The sequence below is a fragment of the Elgaria multicarinata genome, chromosome 3, assembly GCF_023053635.1.
Source record: "Elgaria multicarinata webbii isolate HBS135686 ecotype San Diego chromosome 3, rElgMul1.1.pri, whole genome shotgun sequence".
In the NCBI taxonomy this organism is placed as follows: Eukaryota; Metazoa; Chordata; class Lepidosauria; order Squamata; family Anguidae; genus Elgaria; species Elgaria multicarinata.
In genome coordinates, this window is record NC_086173.1 from 161,762,479 (window position 1) to 161,782,010 (window position 19,532).

General features: G+C 43.4%; 1 protein-coding gene across 1 annotated transcript; it reads left to right on the forward strand.

Moving 5' to 3' along the window:
- The first annotated feature begins 290 nt into the window (after positions 1–290).
- Positions 291–17,442, forward strand: LOC134395704 (zinc finger protein 883-like). The gene is made up of 4 exons (XM_063121867.1): positions 291–371; positions 565–673; positions 2,918–3,878; positions 16,806–17,442. Exons 1-4 carry the CDS (start codon positions 291–293, stop codon positions 17,440–17,442), a joined length of 1,788 nt encoding a protein of 595 aa, XP_062977937.1.
- Positions 17,443–19,532: the final 2,090 nt, after the last annotated feature.

Sequence of the window (19,532 nt, forward strand, 5' to 3'; positions counted from 1 at the left end):
CCTGATGGTTGGCCACTGTGTGAACAGAGTGCTGGACTAGATGGACCCTTGCTCTGATCCAGCAGGGCACTTCTAATATGCTTAAATGCTTTTGGTTTTGTGTGTGTGTGTGTGTGTGTGTGTGTGTGTGTGTGTGTGTGTGTGTGTTTTGGCTTCCAGGTAAGGAACATTCTTGTTCTTGCATGTTCCGATTTCCATCGCTTTCTCTCTAGGCTGTAGGAGAGCACAGCAAGCTAAATGACTGATCTTCTAGTCAACTATAACAAAAGACCGTTTTTATGAAGTGACCCATGGAGCACCACCAAGAGTCCACAGGCCCAAGGTCAGAGGAAGGATCAGAAGAGACAGGAGAAGAACCCCATATCCCTCAGGTAAGAACGATTTCATTAATGGGGTAGAAGTAGCAGTACAACTTCTGCCTGCGGCAGAAGGGGAAATGGCAGGCGTAGGGAGTCTGGGCATCAGAGTAGAACAGCTTTCATAAAGTAATCAAGGACAGGATTAGGCCTCTTATCATCAGGCACACTCCCTCTAATCTGATAATGCTCTTCTTTCCGATTTCAGGGAAAACATGTAGAGGAGGCTGGGAGCTCTTCTGTGCCTGACGTTGAGCCGAGGTTGTGTTGTCCAAAAATGAAGCAGAAAGATGAAGATGCTGAGTCTGGACCATCAGGTATGGGGCTGAGGGATTTGATATGGAAATGCCTTTTTGTGCCTGGGTTCTTCGCTGGATTCAGCTCTAGCTCCTTCTCTCCCTTCAGGAAGCTCAGGGGTTTTGATGGATTCCCATGTGATCCAATCTGCTTTGGTCACTCAGAAACCAGAATTGTTTATATTTTTACAATTAACCATTGATTTACATTGGAAAACAGAATTGGCCATTATCTTTTCTGAGTTTTTATAATAAATGCATGAAATTTGGAGACCTGGCAGCCCCTATGATTGATTTTACTGCCAAATTTATACCATTTATGTACAATGGCTTTTTTGTGCTAGCCACAGGTAAAATTTGCTTTTGTCAAGACAATTTGTCTAAACAAAGAGCTATTCTTTTGTGCTTCCACAGAAGTGCATGGAATCTGGTGACCTAGCAGACCTTATGACTGTGACTAAATTTGCCCAATTTCAGACAGTTTGTTCCAGTGCCTTTTGTGTTATGTATGCCTTAAGTTTCGTTTCCTCAAAATCTAAACCAAAAGGTAAAAAGAAACCTGTCAAGCCACACAGGGGATTAGAGTTCCTTATTAGAAGGTGTTTCATGTTATGATTAGGAGGTCACTTGCGCTAATCTCCAGTACTTTGAATTGCAAAACACACACACACCACCTAGTACTTTCCTTTTCTTTGTCCTAAAACTGCCATAGTTTAGCTTCAAGGGATTATTTGAGGCTCATCTCATTAGAGGAAGAAAAAAGAGAAAGCTCTCTTTGGCTGCAAAAGCTCATTACAAGGGAAGGAAGTCATGCTTATTTATTGCACTGCTCCATTTTCTCCTTTCCATATCATTATATAAAATTCTCCCTTATTAGCATTTCTTCTAAATTAAATAGCCGTACAGTGAAGCCCTTCCTTATAGAGGTGTTGTACCAGCCCCCTGCTCATTTGCAGCCTTTTCCCCCCATTTGTAAAAGAAAGGGCAAGATTTATTTACTGTTTTTTTACATGCATATAGACTAATCTGAGCATATTCTTCTTAGGGTCAATGGATGTACACATCATCAAATATGCAACAGGCTGTTGCCACAGGTAAAAGCAAGCAACTGGACCTGTTCAGAACAACCACTGCTTTAACCATGGTGAATAAGGCTTTTTCCCTTAGTCAATGTAGTTACAGCCATGGTTTAAGGTGTCTTCTGAACAGGGCCACAGTGTTTTGCCATGGGGACAAAGTTCCCAGCATTTCCTCAAAAAATAAAAAATAAGGGACATCTTACAGGGAGCCAAGTCATAGCCACCAGTAGCACCACCCAGCCAGCACCAAGGTGGGCATATTCAAGGCTGGTACAGTCCTGCTGACAGTGGAAGAAGCATGCAGGACGGCCTGGGTGACATAAGATGGCAGAGGGGTAGGACCTCACCATATATACAGTATTGGACTGTGTATGTACTGGTTTGCCAACACACACTTTACTTGTACACAGTGTGTATGCTGCACTCACACAGCAGACACACAGACACACACACACAAATACACACACACAAGAGCAAAAGAAAGCAGATGCAGAAACACAACAATAAGAACAACCACAACTTCCCTAAACTACTATAGGATGGGAATGTAGCACTAACAATTTAAGATTTTTTAAAAAAATTAGAATATAGATAAAGAATTGAAAAATTGGAAGGGAAAAAATATTAACTCAGAAGGGCGAGGACAGGGGGGGTGCAAAGAATAAGCAGTAAACCAAGCAAGGAATCTTAAAGAAGGGTTTAAGGGAAAGAGAAGACCAAAAAATGGAATTGAGAAGGGCTGGGAAATTCAAGTCAAGCTGTACTAGCACAATCCAATAATATAGAACTCTCATCCTCCTTCCAACTCTAGCTCACACTGGGAAAGAAAAGCAGAATGTCCTGTTATAGACAACCCCTCCTCCACCACTGTGATTGCAGACTGCTGGGTTAAACATTCAGCCCGATGGGCCCCTAGAGTTGTCTCTGGCCAAGGCTCAGTTCCCCCTTCCCAATTCCTCCTCTCCTCCTTCCTATTCTCAAACAAATCATTCCATTTCCCAGACAGGCTTTCTGGCCTTCAGGAATAAGGATTGACTTGACCTGCTTCAGACCGCTTTGGACCGATATGGATCCAATTCAGATCCAGACTGCTTTGGTCTGAACCAACCCACTTTGGTTTTGGGATTCAGACCTGGAACTACAGGAGGACACTGCTCTAATTGTTTTCTCTTATTTTTTCCATCAGATGCTGTGCAGGAGAGTGAGGATAAGAGAGAACATCCTAGCACATCACAAGGAGGAGCGAGGGGTGGAATGTTGAAAGAGGTCTTGAGCAACCCAGATAGATCCAGAAGGAAGAAGGTAAAATATACAAAAGAGAAGGACAAATCCATTTCAACTCAGAGCAGGGTCCACCTTGAACAAGAAGAACAAACAGGAAAGGGACACAGAAAGCACCTGGATGCTCACTTGAGAATCCACACGGCAGAGAAACCCAGTCAAAGCTCAAAGTCTGTGATAAAAGTCTGTCTGAGCCAACCAACTGTAAAAGGTTCAGCGTTTGACACTGAGGGGAAAAGTCATACTGGTATGGAGTGTACAATGAGCTTCACAAGGAGCTCACAACTTACAAGACACCATCAACAAATTCATTCTGCGGAGGAACTGTATATCTGTACAGAATGTGGAGAGAGCTTCCAACAACAAAATCTCAAAGCACATCAAAGATGCCATACGAAAGGGAAACCGTTTAAATGCCCATGGTGCGAAAAAAGCTTCAGGTATAGCTCAAACCTTACCATACATAAAAGAGTTCATACGGGGGAGAAACCCCATAAATGTGCAGAATGTGGAAAGGTCTTCAGCCATGGCTCATCTCTTATTATACACCGACGTATTCACACAGGAGAGAAACCCTATAGGTGTAAAGAATGTGGAAAGAGCTTTTATCAGAGTTCATCCCTTATTAAGCATGAAAGAATTCACACAGGGGAGAAACCCTATATGTGTAAAGAATGTGGAAAGAGCTTTTCTCAGAGTTCATCCCTTATTAAGCATGAAAGAATTCACACTGGTGAGAAACCCTTTCCATGCTCGTCATGTGCAAAATGCTTCAAAACGAGCTCAGCCCTTTCCAAACATAAAAGAATCCACACAGGGGAGAAACCTTATCAATGTTCTATCTGCAGTGAAACATTCCGTTACAGGTATCAGCTTGTGAATCATCAAAGAACTCATACACGGGAGACTCCCTAGAAATGGTCAGTGTGTCAGGAAATGTTCACATGCCAACAAACCTTGCAATACTTTAGAATGATGTTAATAAACTGGGATGTCTGTACAAATCTCCTCATTGGAGGGTATGTTTTGATGATGGATTGAGCTTTCATGGACGTGGAATTGCAGAAATAGAAACAGAAACCCCATCGCAGCCTGCAATCGTGAGTCAAGGACCTGCGTTGCCAGATGGACACCCGGACACCGAAGAATTCGCCTCTTTCTAGTATGAGTCTGTTTCTGCCCATATATTATTTCTCATCTAAGGATCCACATTTTAGTGGATGTGATATATGGAACTCTCTGCCTCATGTTCTGTGGCTGCGTTAGATGTTTTAGTTAGATGGTTTTCATTACTTCATGGAGCAATCCTCTCTATGTGGTTCTCTGCTCTTATTCATTATATGTTTTATCCGGATGGTTTTAAGGACATAATTGTACTGTACTGTTTTATGAAAATGTCTCTGGGAGAAACTGGAGAAATAGAACTTTCCCCCTCTGCCACAGAAATGACAAGTAACTTTTCTTTTCTTGTCTTTTTTGACAAGAGGGAATTTCCAAGGCAGGAGCCGTACCCAGAAATGCTCAGGTTGGGTTGAGGGCTTTTCTGACTGTTTGGTCAAGTTATAAAGGTTCGAAAGGTCAACGTGGGGAATCCTGAGAACACCCACAGTAGATACTAAGATGTGAAACGTTTTAGAGGCTATTGAAATGGAAAACTGGTACAGTCACTGCGGCTGCCTTTTAGATGGCTTCTGTTAACTTTTAACATGTTTGAATACTAATAAAGTTGTGCGTGTGTTTTCTCAGTTTCATAGTCTTGATTCCATTTTGCCTCTGTAAACAAGAATGGTCCTGGGTTGGATGGTCAGGCTGCCATTCTGTAGAGAGTTTTGAGCCCTTTGAGCAGAGGGAACGTGGTGGGACATCACTCTGGGGAAAGAATGGTTGGATTGCATCTTCAATGCATTGAAGCCAAGGGTCATTTAGCACCTTTCGAACTTGGAATGAGACTAGCAATGCCCTGTCTGCGCATGAAAGGGGATATAGGCAAAATATTATTCCCTCACTCCTTTTGGCTCTTCCATTTGTTGGAAGACGTTGGAAGACCCAAGAAAGAGGCTCCATTGAAGCGTTCACTTTCCACTCCTCTAACGGCATCCAAATGCTCCTGCCTGCACTTCTTCCAGATGTAAAACTGGGGCAGGATGGAGAGGGTCTGATTTTGTCAATCTTCATTTCCCAGGGGGCATCCATGAAAACATATATTTCCGTGAAACCGATTCCTTATTTTTATTTCTTTACAAAAAATCCTCTGGGTCTCCTGCAATGATTTTTCGACAGTCGGAGTGGATGCGTTAACATTAGATGTAACTATCTAAAGAAGAAAAGAAACTATAAAGTTTCATTCCAAAAAACTGAAATGTTTAGAGGACAATTTTTTTTAATATGAAAGGAGTTTTAAATTAGGGGTGTGCACGGACCCCCCGCTCCGCTTCACTTGCAGATCCGCCATTTTCCGGATCGGGCCACTCCACCCCGCCCCCGCCACGCCCACTTCCGCTCCGCTCGTAGCTCCGGATCCGGATCCGGATCCGGATCTCTGTTTCCCCCCCCCCCATAGGCTTGCATTGAAAGCTAAAAAATTATACAACTTTTTTTCTGTTCAAGTTAGAAACCTCACGTTTGGCACCATGACACCTCATGGGGTACACACACGCACGCCAAGTTTCAAAGCAATCCCATCATCCCCTGATTTTTGGGGAATTTTTGAAAATCGGGCACCCCATTCACACCCCTTTCCATAGCTCCGTCAATTTGCACGTTAGAAACCTCAAACACGCCACCATGAAAGCTTATCCAGGGATACATACGCACGCTGAGACTCAAGGCAGTCCCATCATCCCCTGATTTTTGGGGAATTTATGAAAATTCAACACCCCTTTCCATAGCTCCGTCAATTTTGCACGTTAAAAAAAAACCTCAAACCCACCACCATGACAGCTTATCCAGGGATACATATGCACGCCGAGACTCAAGGCAGTCCCATCATCCCCTGTTTTTTGGCGGGGCTTAAACCTGCAAAATTTGGAACTTCCAAAACTCCAAGTGAGAGCAGGAAGGACTTCTCCCCTGAGTCAAAGCCACACACACACAACATCCCTGCGAGGTGGGCAGGGGAGGAGGGAGGGAAGGCAGGCAGGCATGCAGCTGGCATTTCTGGGGGCATAAGGAAGTGAGCCAAGGATAAGCCAGTAATGCATATAAAATGGAATAAATCAATAAATAAACAAAGGAGGGGTGGAATTGCTCAATAAACAGCAAGAAGAATTTTTTTAAAAAGGCTATATCTGTCTTTTACCAGCAATAGGGGGACGTGCCCAGGGGAGGGGGAAGTAGCTGCCAGTTCAACTCAAGACAGCCATTGCTTCACCACGAGAGCTCTAAGAAGCAAACGCTCACTTCAACTCATAACAGGCATCGCTCCACCACTAAGAAATGAATGCTCACTTCAACACATGATAGGCATTGCTCCACCGTTTTACTCTCTTTGGAAGGCTCTAATGGCATTCCAGTGCAGGAGAGAGTGGGGGCACGTCCACGATGAGATGCCCTAGGGGAGCTCATCCCCTTGCACCACATCTTTTCAGTTGTTCCCCAAAGTTAGGGTGGGTAGCAGTGCTGTGTTTCTATCTCTTATTCTTGGCTTAGTATATGATTTCAAGTTGTGTTTGTGCATTTGGTGGGGCTACTGTTTTAAAAAACACGGGGAAAAGCCCGTTCAGATGAAGAAAGAGAAGTTTCCCAGAATCCCAAGTTACCTGTTTTGCCTATGCCCTCCTCTAACTTTGGGATCATCATGACCGGGAGCTGACTCTGCCCCTCAGCCCTTTGAAAAAGGTATTTTTCCCGCCGATTTTTTAAAAACTTCTAGTGCGCGACCCGCACGACGCAGAAAGTTGAGAGTAGTCTCAAAATAACCCACATCCACGACTCTCTGTGCACAAGAATTTTCGGAACGATAGCTTAAAAACCAACCCAGTTATGCCCGTGTCTTTCCCTCAATGCAATCCTATGGGCGAAAAGCCGAAAACGCCGTTTGAGCCGCGCGGTTGACCCAATTTATAAACAAATATAGCACGCGACCCGCACGACGCAGAGAGGTGAGAGTGGTCTCAAAATGACCCCCATCCACGACTCTCTGAGCACAAGAATTTCCAGAACGATAGCTTCAAAAAGAACGTAGTTATCCGCGATTATTTGCCGCAATGCAATCCTATGGCGAAATGTTTTCAAGATGGCGACCGGAGCGCTCCGCCTGAACTAGGAGCTCCGAAAAATGGTCGCTTCTCTTCGCCTTGCTTCTAGGGGTCTGCGGTCCGCTCCTACTCCGCCTCTGGGTAAGGCGGAGCAGGCCAATCCGCTACTGCTTCTACGCTCCTAATCGGAGCGGATCACACCCCTATTTTAAATCAGAACAGAATCTACACAGATACTCACTCTTGAAAACTGTAAGACCAGTAAGGTAAAAGTAATAACCAGGTTAAATGCACACAGCTAGACTGCCTACACTGAGCCCTGATTCTGTCCACATTTGTTCCAGTTAGATCTTTTTTAGGCTGACCTACCTCACAGGGTTGTTGTAAGGAGAAAAAATGGGGGGGGCATTTCTGCTTCCTTGACCTCCTTAGAAAAATACTAACAACAATAACTATTATTATTATTATTATTTTGCACAAAGCACAAAGACCACCCCCTATCTTCGTGGGGCTATGTAACAAATATTCGCCCCTTCCCCAGCATAGCAGCTGTGGCCGGGGCAGGCTCCTTCCCTCCATTCCCCCACACAGGGTAGAAAAACTACCCCAACAACAAAGCAGCTCTTTCTTTCTTTCTTTCTTTCTTTCTTTCTTTCTTTCTTTCTTTCTTTCTTTCTTTCTTTCTTTCTTTCTTTCCTTCTCTCCTTCCATCTCTCTAGCTCCCTCTTCTCTTTCTTTCTCCCTCTGGTTCCTGTTCTCTGTGTGTGCCCTTTCTTTAAGTCTCTTATCTTCCCCAGTCTATCCCTCCTTCCTTGGCTGCTCTTTCCTTCCTCTCTCTCTCTCTTTCTCGCTAATCCACCACTCTCCCTCTGGCTGCTCTTTCTTTTTCCTTTCTTCTCTCTCTGGTCCCTCCTTCTCCCCCTCCCCTTTCTTTCTTTCTCTCTGATCCTTCTTCATTTCTTTCCCCTCTCTCAGGAAAGGCAGCAGAGGTGTCAGTCCGATTACGCTGCAGCCCCGGGCATGACCCAAGCCATGTGTGCCACATGGCTGAGGATAGGGTGGAGAGGCATAGGATGGCTGCACTGCCAGCCATGTACCTTCCCGCTGGCTGGCCTGATCCTGTTGCCACCGCCATCCAACTGCTGCTGCACACGGCTTGTCCCATCATGCTGCTCAAATCTGTCGCGTTGCTCCAATCCACCTCCCTCTGCGCCACCTTGCCCATGTAAGCTGGATGCCACTGCTTCTACGCAGATCAGCCAGCAGCCGGGGGCTTATTGCTGCACTCTATCATGCAAGATCTCAGCTGGGCCAGTAGTCTCGCGAGACGTCCTGGGCTGGGAAAGATGGCCACCCTGCTGGGGAAAAAGCCTACCGGTGCAACCGCAGGCCGGGCACCCCCATTATCCTGGTAAAGGGCCCCCCAACTCCAGTTGGCCTAATTTCCCCAGTGGTGTCCAGACTTCCCTGGATAGGATGGTCACCCTATCTTTTTTCAAGGACCCCAAAGAAAACTAGCGAGGTTGTGGCCTCTCCCACACTACAGGCATTCAAGAGGCAGCTGGACTACCATCTGTCAGGGATGCTTTAGGGTGGATTCCTACATTGAGCAGGGGGCTGGACTCAATGGCCTTGTAGGCCCCTTCTAACTCTGCTATTCTATGATTCTATGAACATTTATGATCGCCCTCCTCCAGTTTGTCCTCATAACAACCCTGTGAGATGGGTCAGGCTGAGAGACAGAGACTCTGCCAAAGTCACCCAGTGAGCTTCACGGCCAACTAAGTACTTGCACCTAAATCTTCTCATTTTCACCTACTATTTTAGCCGTTACACCACAATGATGGCAAATAGAGCCTCCATGTTCATAGAGAAAGCCCTTGTGCTACATGGACCTCGGTCTAATCCACACTGATGTTCTAAATCTTCTTAAAAGATAAGAGAAAAATCAATGAAATGTGAGCAAGAAACTGAATAGAAATCAAAGCAATGGAAATAAAATTCTCAGTTGTTTTAGATCACAAGATGTCCCCCACTCTGGGGTGTTTCTTCCACTGAACTACAGTTCCCAACAGCCCTTGCAAATCCCATACCAATGTCCCACAGCTGGCCCTATTTAGCTACGCCAGGTGCTCTGCTTGCAGTGAGAAGCAGAAGGGAAGAAATAAACCCCCTCCAGCAGGCCAAGGAAGCAGTACAAGAAGGTTGCTGCTCTCTGCATTCCCATTTCTGTGGGTTGGAGGCTGTTTTGTTGATGTTCCACAGCCAGTGATGCCTCCAGGTTTTTGAGGAGTTTTACAGAAGAACCATCTCCCTCTGTGAGTCTACGTTCTTATTGCCGGTGTCACCAGCAGCTCTTCCTCATCCTCCTCTTCCTCTTCATTACAACCACTTGCTTGGTTGGCAGGCAGGGCGTCTCCTGCTCCTCCTTCTGAAGAGGTCAGTGAACAAGAAGGTTTCCAAGGTGAAGAGGAGGAGCACGTCTAGGCGGGGCTTTGCCAGTGGGCCCTTGGTTTTGTTGGGCCCTTGGCTCGTGCTGGACCATGTCTCTGCTTGATGCCAGCCCTGACTAAGGTCATGCTTTGTGGAAATGGGTCCTTGGAGAAATCCAGAGAGAAAGGAACATGTATCCAGGGTCTCTGCTGGGGCTTCCCAATGAATTGGCGTGTTAAATCTTTCACAGTGCAAACAACAAGGATGTGCCAACCTAAAGATTTAAACTTGCTTCTAGATTCTGTATGGGAGGGGAGTGGAGAGAGGGATTAGAGTATCCTGACCTGCTATATGAACGTGCTGCAACAGATACATGAATTGTTATCAGCACTGGGCATTTTTCATGGTCATAGCAATGAACAAATAAGGCTAAATGGACATGAAATCCCACAGGAGAGTCTGTGACAATTTCAAGTAGAGCATATCAGAATTAAGAGAAAACTGACCATTGTAGTACGTTTTGAGAACTATCGGAAAACCATTATCTCTCTTTAGGCCACACTGCTAAAATCAAACTTACTGATTAGTCATTCCATGCTAGGGCTTTTGTTTCATGTTCTTTGATGTAAGTATTTATTAAGTTTATATCCTGTCTCATGTAGAAATTTTTTTTTATTGAATATGTATCCACCAATTTTATTGAATTTTTCCACCAAGGAACCCAAGGCAGCATACAGAATCCTCCTCCTCTCCATTTTATCACAACAACAACAACCCTGCCAAGTACTTCGCACTGAGAGTCTCCTAAAGGCCCAAAGTCACCCAGTGAGCTTCCTTGGCCGAGCAGGAACTAGAACCCAGATCTACCACTGGTTTCTAAATGTTGCCAATTCTGATACAATCTTTGTGTCTATGTCTACATTTATAGCAGGGCATTGCTGGCATTTGATAGAATATGAAAATATGTGTTAATGAAACAACAGTGACGATGGAAAAAAATAAAATGGAGAGGACCAGGACTGTAAATCTGCTCTGAGTTCCTTGAAAGAGAAAAAAAGGACAAAAATGAATGAAATAATGATATGTTCATATTGATAATAAGGATTGCAATTTACAGGTGCAAATGTTTTGGGGGGGTTGTATGTGTGTTTTTGCTTCCAGGTAGGGAACATTCTTCTTCCTGCACATTCCAATTTCCATCGCTTTTTTCTCTAGGCAGTAGGTGAGCACAGCGATCTAAGTGACTGATCTTCTACTAACTATAACATAGGGCTGTTTCTTATGAAATGACCCATGAAGCACCACCAAAAGTCCACAGGCCCAAGGTCAGAGGAGGGCTCAGAAGAGACAAGAGAAGAACCCCATAATCCTCAGGTAATAACTATTTCATTAATGGAGTAGCAGTTGAAATTCTGCCTGTCTTATCACCAAGACAATGGCTGGTTATCTGAATTGTGAAATGATAGTGACCAGGGTGACTGGGTGCTGGGTGGCTGTGGGAGATTGGTTGGATGAACCAAGAGTGTGAGTTTCTGAATGGCTGAGGCTGTTTGCATTGTGAGTGGGTGCTGAGAGAATCAGTGAAGTTCTGGTGTTCTAAGAATGAGTTTGGAAAACTCTGACACTGCAATCCACCGAGGAGATACCTCTATTCCAGAGACTTGGGCAGAAGGAGACGTTGCAGGCATAGGGGGTTCAGGCATCAGAGTAGATCAGCTTTCATAAAATACACAATAAAGGACAGGATTAGACCTTATATCATCAGTCATAATCATTGTAAAATGAAAGTGCTCTTCTCTGTAGTTTCAGGGAGAATTTGCACAGGTAGCTGAGAACTCTTCCATTCCTGATGTTGAGCCGTGGTATACAGAAACAATGCAGAAAGATGAAGATGCTGAGACCAATACAACCTTCAGACATACACATTGGAGAAAGTGGATTTTATTCCGCAAGAAGATGCAGCATCATTCTCTGAAGATTGATCCCCAAAAGCGGTCAGGTAAAGCCACCTCAATTCTATTGATTTATTCTTAATACATAATACAGCATTTTAACTTTCTTAATGTAAAAACTGCCAAGTTGATCTGTGCTGCTGTGGTTTACTTCTCCAGAAGAAGAAAGTGGATGATGGGGAGAAATATAGGGTGAAGGAATTGCTTGGACCACATATGTCACCAGGAAGGGAACTAGTTGAGAGAAGGAATTAGATGATCCCATTCTTTGTGGGGAAAGCAATGGGCCTCCCAATCAACCCCCTACTCCAAGTAGTTATTGATCCAAATAAGAAATGAGAGACATACATAGTGTACAAAAAGAGGATTCAAAGATTTTGCTTCATCCATCTGGCAGATGAACACACTCAGGGAGCATGGTTGGGTAGCTGCATTGGCAAACTTGAGATGGAGACAGGAAAAACACTTCCTCAAAATGCTAGGTTTTCTACTTGCACGATCTTTCCAGTGAAAATCACAAAATGACTGTTGAATTTTTGTCAGGCAGGGTGGAAACAAATCTCAATTGTAAATGCAACAAATTGCCCATCAGGAAAGAAAAGAAGCAAGAGGAAATTTACAAATGGCTATGCACTCGACCTTGAGGGAGCTGGGGGTGGCGACGGCCGACAGAAAGCTCTGGCCTGGGCTGGTCCATGAAGTCACGAAGAGTCAGAAGCGACTGAACAAATAAACAACAAAATGCATTTTCCTACAATTTCTCCCCCTACTTTGCAACTCTCAAAGATACCAATGTTTTCTAGGTCTTCACATGGACACCTTTCCCAATGTACTTTGGAGGGTTATTTGGAGCTTCCAATTCAATCTTCATCTGCTTTTGATGGATTCCCATGTGATCCAACCTGCTTTTGTTTCTCAGAAAACAGAATTGTTTATATTTTTACAATTAACAATTCATTTACATCAGACAACAGAATTGTCCATTACCTTTTCTGAGTTTTTATAATAAATGCATGAAATTTGGAGACCTGGCAGTCCCTAGGATTGATTTTACTGCCAGATTTCAGCCATTTATGTACAATGGGGTTTTTTTGTGCTAGCCACAGGTAAAATTTGCTTTTGTCAAGACAATTTGTCTAAACAAAGAGCTATTCTTTTGTGCTCCACAGAAGTGCATGGAATCTGGTGACCTAGTAGCCCCTATGACTGTGACTAAATTTGCTCAATTTCAGACAGTTTGTTCCAGTGCCTTTTGTGTTATGTATGCCTTAAATTTCCTTTCCTCAAAATCTAAACCAAAAGGTAAAAAGAAACCTGTCAAGCCACACTGGGGATTAGAGATCCTTATTAGAAGGTGTTTAATGTGATGGTTAGGAGGTCACTTGCGCTAATCTCCAGTACTTTGAATTGCAAAACACACACACACCACCTAGTACTTTCCTTTTCTCTGTCCTAAAACTGCCATAGTTTAGCTTCAAAGGATTATTTGAGGCTCATCTCATTAAAGGAAGAAAAAAGAGAAAGCTCTCTTTGGCTGCAAAAGCTCATTACAAGGGAAGGAAGTTGTGCTTATTTATTGCACTGATCCATTTTTTCCATTCCATATCATTATATAAAATTCTCCCTTATTAGCATTTCTTCTAAATTAAATAGCCAAACAGTGAAGCCCTTCCTCATAGAGGTGTTGTACCAGCCCCCTGCTCGTTTGCAGCCTTTCCCGCCCCATTTGTAAAAGAAAAGGTAAGATTTATTTACTGTTCTTTTAAATGCATATAGACTAATCTGAGTATATTCTTCTTATGGTCAATGGATGTACACATCATCAAACATGCAACAGGCTGTTGCCACAGGTAAAAGTACGCAACTGGACCTGTTCAGAAGAACAACCACTGCTTTAACCATGGTGAATAAGGCTTTTCCCCTTAGTCAATGTAGTTGCAGCCATGGTTTAAGGTGTCTTCTGAACAGGGCCACAGTGTTTTGCTTTGGGGACAAAGTTCCCAGCATTTCCTTAAAAAATAAAAAATAAGGGACATCTTACAGGGAGCCAAGTCATAGCCACCAGTGGCATCAGCCAGCCAGCACCAAAGTGGGCATATTCAAGGCTGGTACAGTCCTGCTGACAGAGGAGGAAGCATGCAGAATGGCCTGGGTGACATAAGATGGCGGAGTGGTAGAGTAGGGGTTAAACCACAAAGAGCATACACACAGACACGCAAAAGACCAAAAGAAAGCAGATACAGAAAAAAAACAACTAATTACCTAAACAACTATAGGATGCGAATGTAACCTTAACACTAACTATTTATCTGGAGCCTAACAAAGGAGAAAAGCTTTTTTAAAAAAAATTAGAATATATATAAACAAAAGAAGTATGACAATGGAAACAGTTACCTAGGGAAGTTGTGGTCTCTCCCACACTAGAGGCATTCAAGAGGCAGCTGGACAACCATCTGTCAGGGATGCTTTAGGGATTCATTAATCAGGGATTCATTAATTGAGTAGGGGGTTGGACTCGATGGCCTTATAGGCCCCTTCCAACTCTATTATTCTATGATTCTATGAATATTGGAAGCGAAGGAATATTAATTCAGAAGGGCAGGAACAGGGGTGTGTGAAGAACAAACAGTAAACACTGCAAGGAATCTTAAAGAAGGGTTTAAGAGAAAGAAAAGACCAAAAGAATGGAATTGAAAAGGGCTGGGAAATTCAAGTCAAGCTGCACTAGCACAATCCTATAATATAGAACTCTCATCCTCCATCCAACTCTAGCTCACACTGGGAAAGAAAAGCAGAATGTCCTGTTATAGACAACCCCTCCTCCACTACTGTGATTGGAGACTGCTGGGTTAAGCCTTCAGCCCTACGGCGGGCCCTAGAGATGTCTCTGGCCAAGGCTCAGTTCCCTCTTCTCAACTCCTCCTCTCCTCCTTCCTATTCTCAAACAAATCCTTACATTACCCAGACAGGCTGTCCGGCCTTCAGCAATACAGATTGATTCAACCTGCTTTGGACCGATACTAGGGTGACCATATTTTGGAAACCAAAAAGGAGGACAACATGGTCGGCCCCAAGGGGCCGTGTCCGGTACCAAGGGGGCGTGCCCACCCAAACATAGCCTTGGTCACATGTCTGATTTTACAGCACACATTTAAGACAAATCTGTTCTATATAACATCTTAATGTTAAAATCACTGAAATAAAGAACATGTGAGAGATTCAATGTATCTGAAATTAACTTCACTCACTCCTACTTTTGTAGGTTTTGCTGTACTTTGAAGCTTTTGCTATACTCTGTGTGTTACATTCTCCCCTTCCCTCAAATATCTTTTATGACTGTATCTTCACTCATTGCAAGCTGCTGTTGTTGTTAACAGGGTTTGCCACTGGCCGGCCGGATGGCTGGCTTTTGTTAATTTCAATTTTTTTAAAAAACTTGTGTATAATTGTCACAAGTTTCTCTACCCTAACATTAGGGTGGGTGTTGTGGCACTGAACACTACTTTGCCCATCCACCCTTCTCACTTATATACATTAGCTTCTCAAGGCTTGTGTGTTGGAACCACTTCACACATCCAGACTTTGAACTCCTGTCTACTTCCTGCACAAACATGCGACTCTGAGACCCTCTTCCTAACGCCCTGCGTTTCATGCCATGGGGCTAAGTTACATATGTCTCTGGGTTGTCTGTGCAGCCTCTGTTGTCTCTCACTTTGGTTTGCAGACAAACCAAAGCCTCCAGCCTCAAACAATCTCTCTCTCTCTCTCCCAAAGTCTCCCAATGGTCCAGCTAGGCTGCAAACTTCTGGCTTGGGATATTGCTTATTGCAGGTTATTGCTTGGTCATGACTGATGACTCTTACATTATTATTATTATTATTATTATTATTATTATTATTATTATTATTATTATTATTATTATATCCCACCTTTTGCCCAATACTTTAAGAACCTCTGCCACCAGCTGCCTCCACGTCCTCTCCTCTTGCACAACTTTGATGCACTCTTAAAACACTCTGCGTGGCAAGCCAGCCTCAGGTTTGGTATGGCTAACGCTCTACCTAAAAGCTATCAAGGTGCTAACTTTAAAATCTTTATCTTTAAAAATGATGTTTTTAAAAATTATAATTTTAAAACCTCAATTTTAAAAAAAATCCTAAAAAATCAATGGATGAACGGATCTGTTTCAAATTTGGTGTGGATAAAGCTCTAACTAAATCCTATTACGGTGTGAAGTTTCATCCCTTTATCTTTAAAAATGACAATTTTAAAAATAATAATTTAAAAACCACAATTTTTAAAAAAAATACCTAAAAAATCAATGGATGAATGGATCTGACTCAAATTTGACACAACCAAAGCCCTTCCTAATAGCTACTACTGTGCCAAGTTTCATGTCTTTATCTTAAAAAATGACAGAGTTATAAGCATTTTTGTTAATTCCCATTAGAGCTGCCCTTTGAGGAAAAATCTGGATTTCCCCTCCCGGATTTGTCATCAAAAACCCAGACAAATCTGGGCAAATCCGGGCATATGGTCACCCTAACCGATATGGATCCGGTTCAGATCCAGACTGCTTTGGTCTGAACCAGCCCACTTTAGATTTGGGATTCAAACCCGGAACTACAGCACTACACCGCTCTCGTTATCTCTTGTTTTTTCCACCAGATGCTGTGCAGGAGAGTGAGGATAAGAGAGAACATCCTAGCACATCACAAGGAGGAACGAAGGGTGGAGTGTTGGAAGAGGTCTTGAGTGATCATGATAGATCCAGAAGGAAGAGGGGAAACTATACAAAAGAGAAGGACAAATCCATTTCAACTCAGAGCGGGGTCCACCTTGAACAAGAAGAACAAACAGGAAAGAGATGCAGAAAGCACCTTGATGCTCACTTGAGAATCCACACGGCAGAGAAACCCAGTCAAAGTTCAGAGTCTGTGAAAAGAGGCTGTTTGAGCAAACCAACTCTAAAAGGTCCAGTACTTGACACAGAGGGGGAAAGTCATACTGGTTTGGAGTGTACAATGAGCTTCACACAGAGCTCACAACTTACAAGACACCATCAACAAATTCATTCTGCAGAAGAACTGTATATCTGTACAGAATGTGGAAAGAGCTTCCAAAAACAACACAATTTCATAGCACATCAAAAATGCCATATGAGGGGAAAACCCTTTAAATGCCCGTGGTGTGAACAACGCTTTGGGCATAGCGCAAACCTTACCAGACATGAAAGAGTTCATACGGGGGAGAAACCCTATAGATGTGCAGAATGTGGAAAGAGCTTTTCATATAGTTCATCCCTTATTACACATGAAAGAATTCACACAGGAGAAAAACCCTTTAAATGCTCAATATGTGCAAAATGCTTCAAAACGAGCTCACAGCTTTCCACCCATAAAAGAATCCACACAGGGGAGAAACCCTATACGTGTAAAGAATGTGGAAAGAGCTTTTCTCAGACGACATCCCTTATTATGCATGAAAGAATTCACACAGGAGAGAAACCCTATACATGTAAAGAATGTGGAAAGAGCTTTCCTCGGAGAACATCCCTTATTATGCATGAAAGAATTCACACAGGAGAGAAACCCTATACATGTAAAGAATGTGGAAAAAGCTTTACTCAGAAGGTATCCCTTATTACACATGAAATAATTCACACAGGAGAGAAACCCCATACATGTAAAGAATGTGGAAAGAGCTTTACTCAGAGGGTATCCCTTATTACGCATGAAAGAATTCACACAGGGGAGAAACCTTATAAATGTTCTATGTGCAGTGAAACGTTCCGTTACAGTAATCAGCTTGCAAGACATCAAAGAACTCATGCACAGGAGACTCCCTAGAAACGTTCAGTGTGTGAGGAAATGTTCACATGCCAAGCAGACCTTGCAATACTTTAGAATGATGTCCATAAACTGGATTGGCTGTAGAAATCTCCTCATTGTAGGGCATGTTTAGATGATGGATTGAGCCTTCATGGACATGAGATTGCAGACAGTAGAAACAGGAGCCCCATTGCCCCCTGGAATCCTGTGTCAAGCACCTGCTTTGCCAGATGGGCACCCGGACACAGATAAATTCACCTATCCCCAGTATGATTCGATGTCTGCCCTTATGTTATTTCTCATTTTAGTGGATGCGATATGTGGAATTCTCTGCCTCACATTCTGTGGCTATATTAGATGTTTTAGTGGGATGGTTTTAATTACTTAGTGTAGCAATGTTCTCTTTGTGGTTCTCTCATGTTATTCATTATATGTTTTATGTGGATGGTTTTAAGAACGTAATTGTACTGTACATTTTAATGAATATTTCCTTTGGGAGAAACTGGAGAAATAGAACTTTCGCCCTCTGCCAGAGAAATGACAAGTAACTTCTCTTTTCTTTTTGGACAAGAGGGCATTTCCAAGGCAGGAGCCCAACCAAGGAATGCTCAAGTTGGATTGAGGTCTTTTCTGACTATTTGGCCAACTTATAAAGGTTCAAAAGGTTAATGTGGGGAACCCTGAATCCACAGACAGAAGATATTGAGATGGGAAATGTTTTAGAGGCTATTGAAATGGAAAACTGGTACAGTTGCTGCGGCTGCTTTTTAGATGGCTCATGTAACTTTTATTGTGTTTGAATACTAATAAAGTTCTGAGTGTATTTTCTCTGTTTCATAGTCTTGATTCCATTTTGCCTCAATAAACAAGAATGGTCCCGGGTTGGATGATCAGGCTGCCATTTTGTGCAGAGTTCCAAGCCCCTTAAGCAGAGGGAACATGGTGGGATTTCGTTCTGGGGTAAGAATGGTTGGAGTGCATCTTCAACACATTGAAGCCAAGGGTCATTTTGCACCTTTCCAACTTGGAATGAGTGATGGCATAGACTGGCAATGCCCTGTCTGCGCACGGAAGGGGAAATAGGCAAAATAATATTCCCTCACTCCTTTTGGCTCTTTCCAGTTGTTGGAAGACATTGGAAGACCCAAGAAAGAGGGTCCCTTGAAGCGTTCACTTTCCACTCTTCTGACTGCATCCAAGTTCTCCTGCCTGCAGTTCCTCCGGACATCCAACTGGGGCAGGATGGAGAGGAGCTGCATTTATCCTGCAGTCTTCATTTCTCTGGGTGCCTCGATGAAACTGAGCCCTGATTCTATCCAAGTTTGTTCCAGTTAGATCTTTTTTAGGCTGACCATATTTTGGAAACCAAAAAGGAGGACAATATGGCTGCCTGTAAGGAGGCGTGGCGACCCCAACTTGCCTACCCCCATGGTGGGTCAAACTTGACATGTATGGCCCCCAAGGGGGCGTGGCCTTGATCACATGTCAGCATCAGCATCCATTATCACACCCATTATCATCATTATGTTGGCATTAGGCTCAAGGGGTGGCCTTGGGCTAGTCACCATCTCTCAGCCTACCTCACAGGGTTGTTGTAAGGAGAAAAAATGAGAGGCATTTGTGCTTCCTTGACCTCCTTAGAAAAATACTAACGATCACCACCATTATTATTATTATTATTATTATTATTATTATTATTATTATTTTGCTTGGCTTTGGTGATCACGGTGCGACTGAACATCACAAAGACATCTCCCCCATCTCCGTGGGGCTATGTAACAAATACTCCCCCCTTCCCCAGCATAGCAGCTGTGGCCAGGGCAGGCTCCTTCCCTCCTTTCCCCCACACAGGGTAGAAAACCTACCCCAACAACAAAGCAGCTCTCTTTCTTTCTTTCTTTCTTTCTTTCTTTCTTTCTTTCTTTCTTTCCCTTCTCTCCTTCCATCCCTCTAGCTCCCTCTTGTCTTTCTTTCTCCCTCTGGTTCCTCTTCTCTGTGTGTGCCCTTTCTTTATGTCTCTTATCTTCCCCTATCTATCCCTCCTTCCTTGGCTGCTCTTTCCTTCCTCTCTCTCTCTCTCTCTCTCTCCTCCACCACTCTCCCTCTGG

Excerpts from the sequence above, each read along its gene's own strand:
- LOC134395704 (XM_063121867.1), top strand. The coding sequence starts at position 291 with ATGGAGCACCACCAAGAGTCCACAGGCCCAAGGTCAGAGGAAGGATCA. Across the intron at positions 372-564 it reads AAGAACCCCATATCCCTCAG|GGAAAACATGTAGAGGAGGC; the intron begins GTAAGAACGATT and ends TTCCGATTTCAG. Across the intron at positions 674-2,917 it reads TGCTGAGTCTGGACCATCAG|ATGCTGTGCAGGAGAGTGAG; the intron begins GTATGGGGCTGA and ends TTTTTCCATCAG.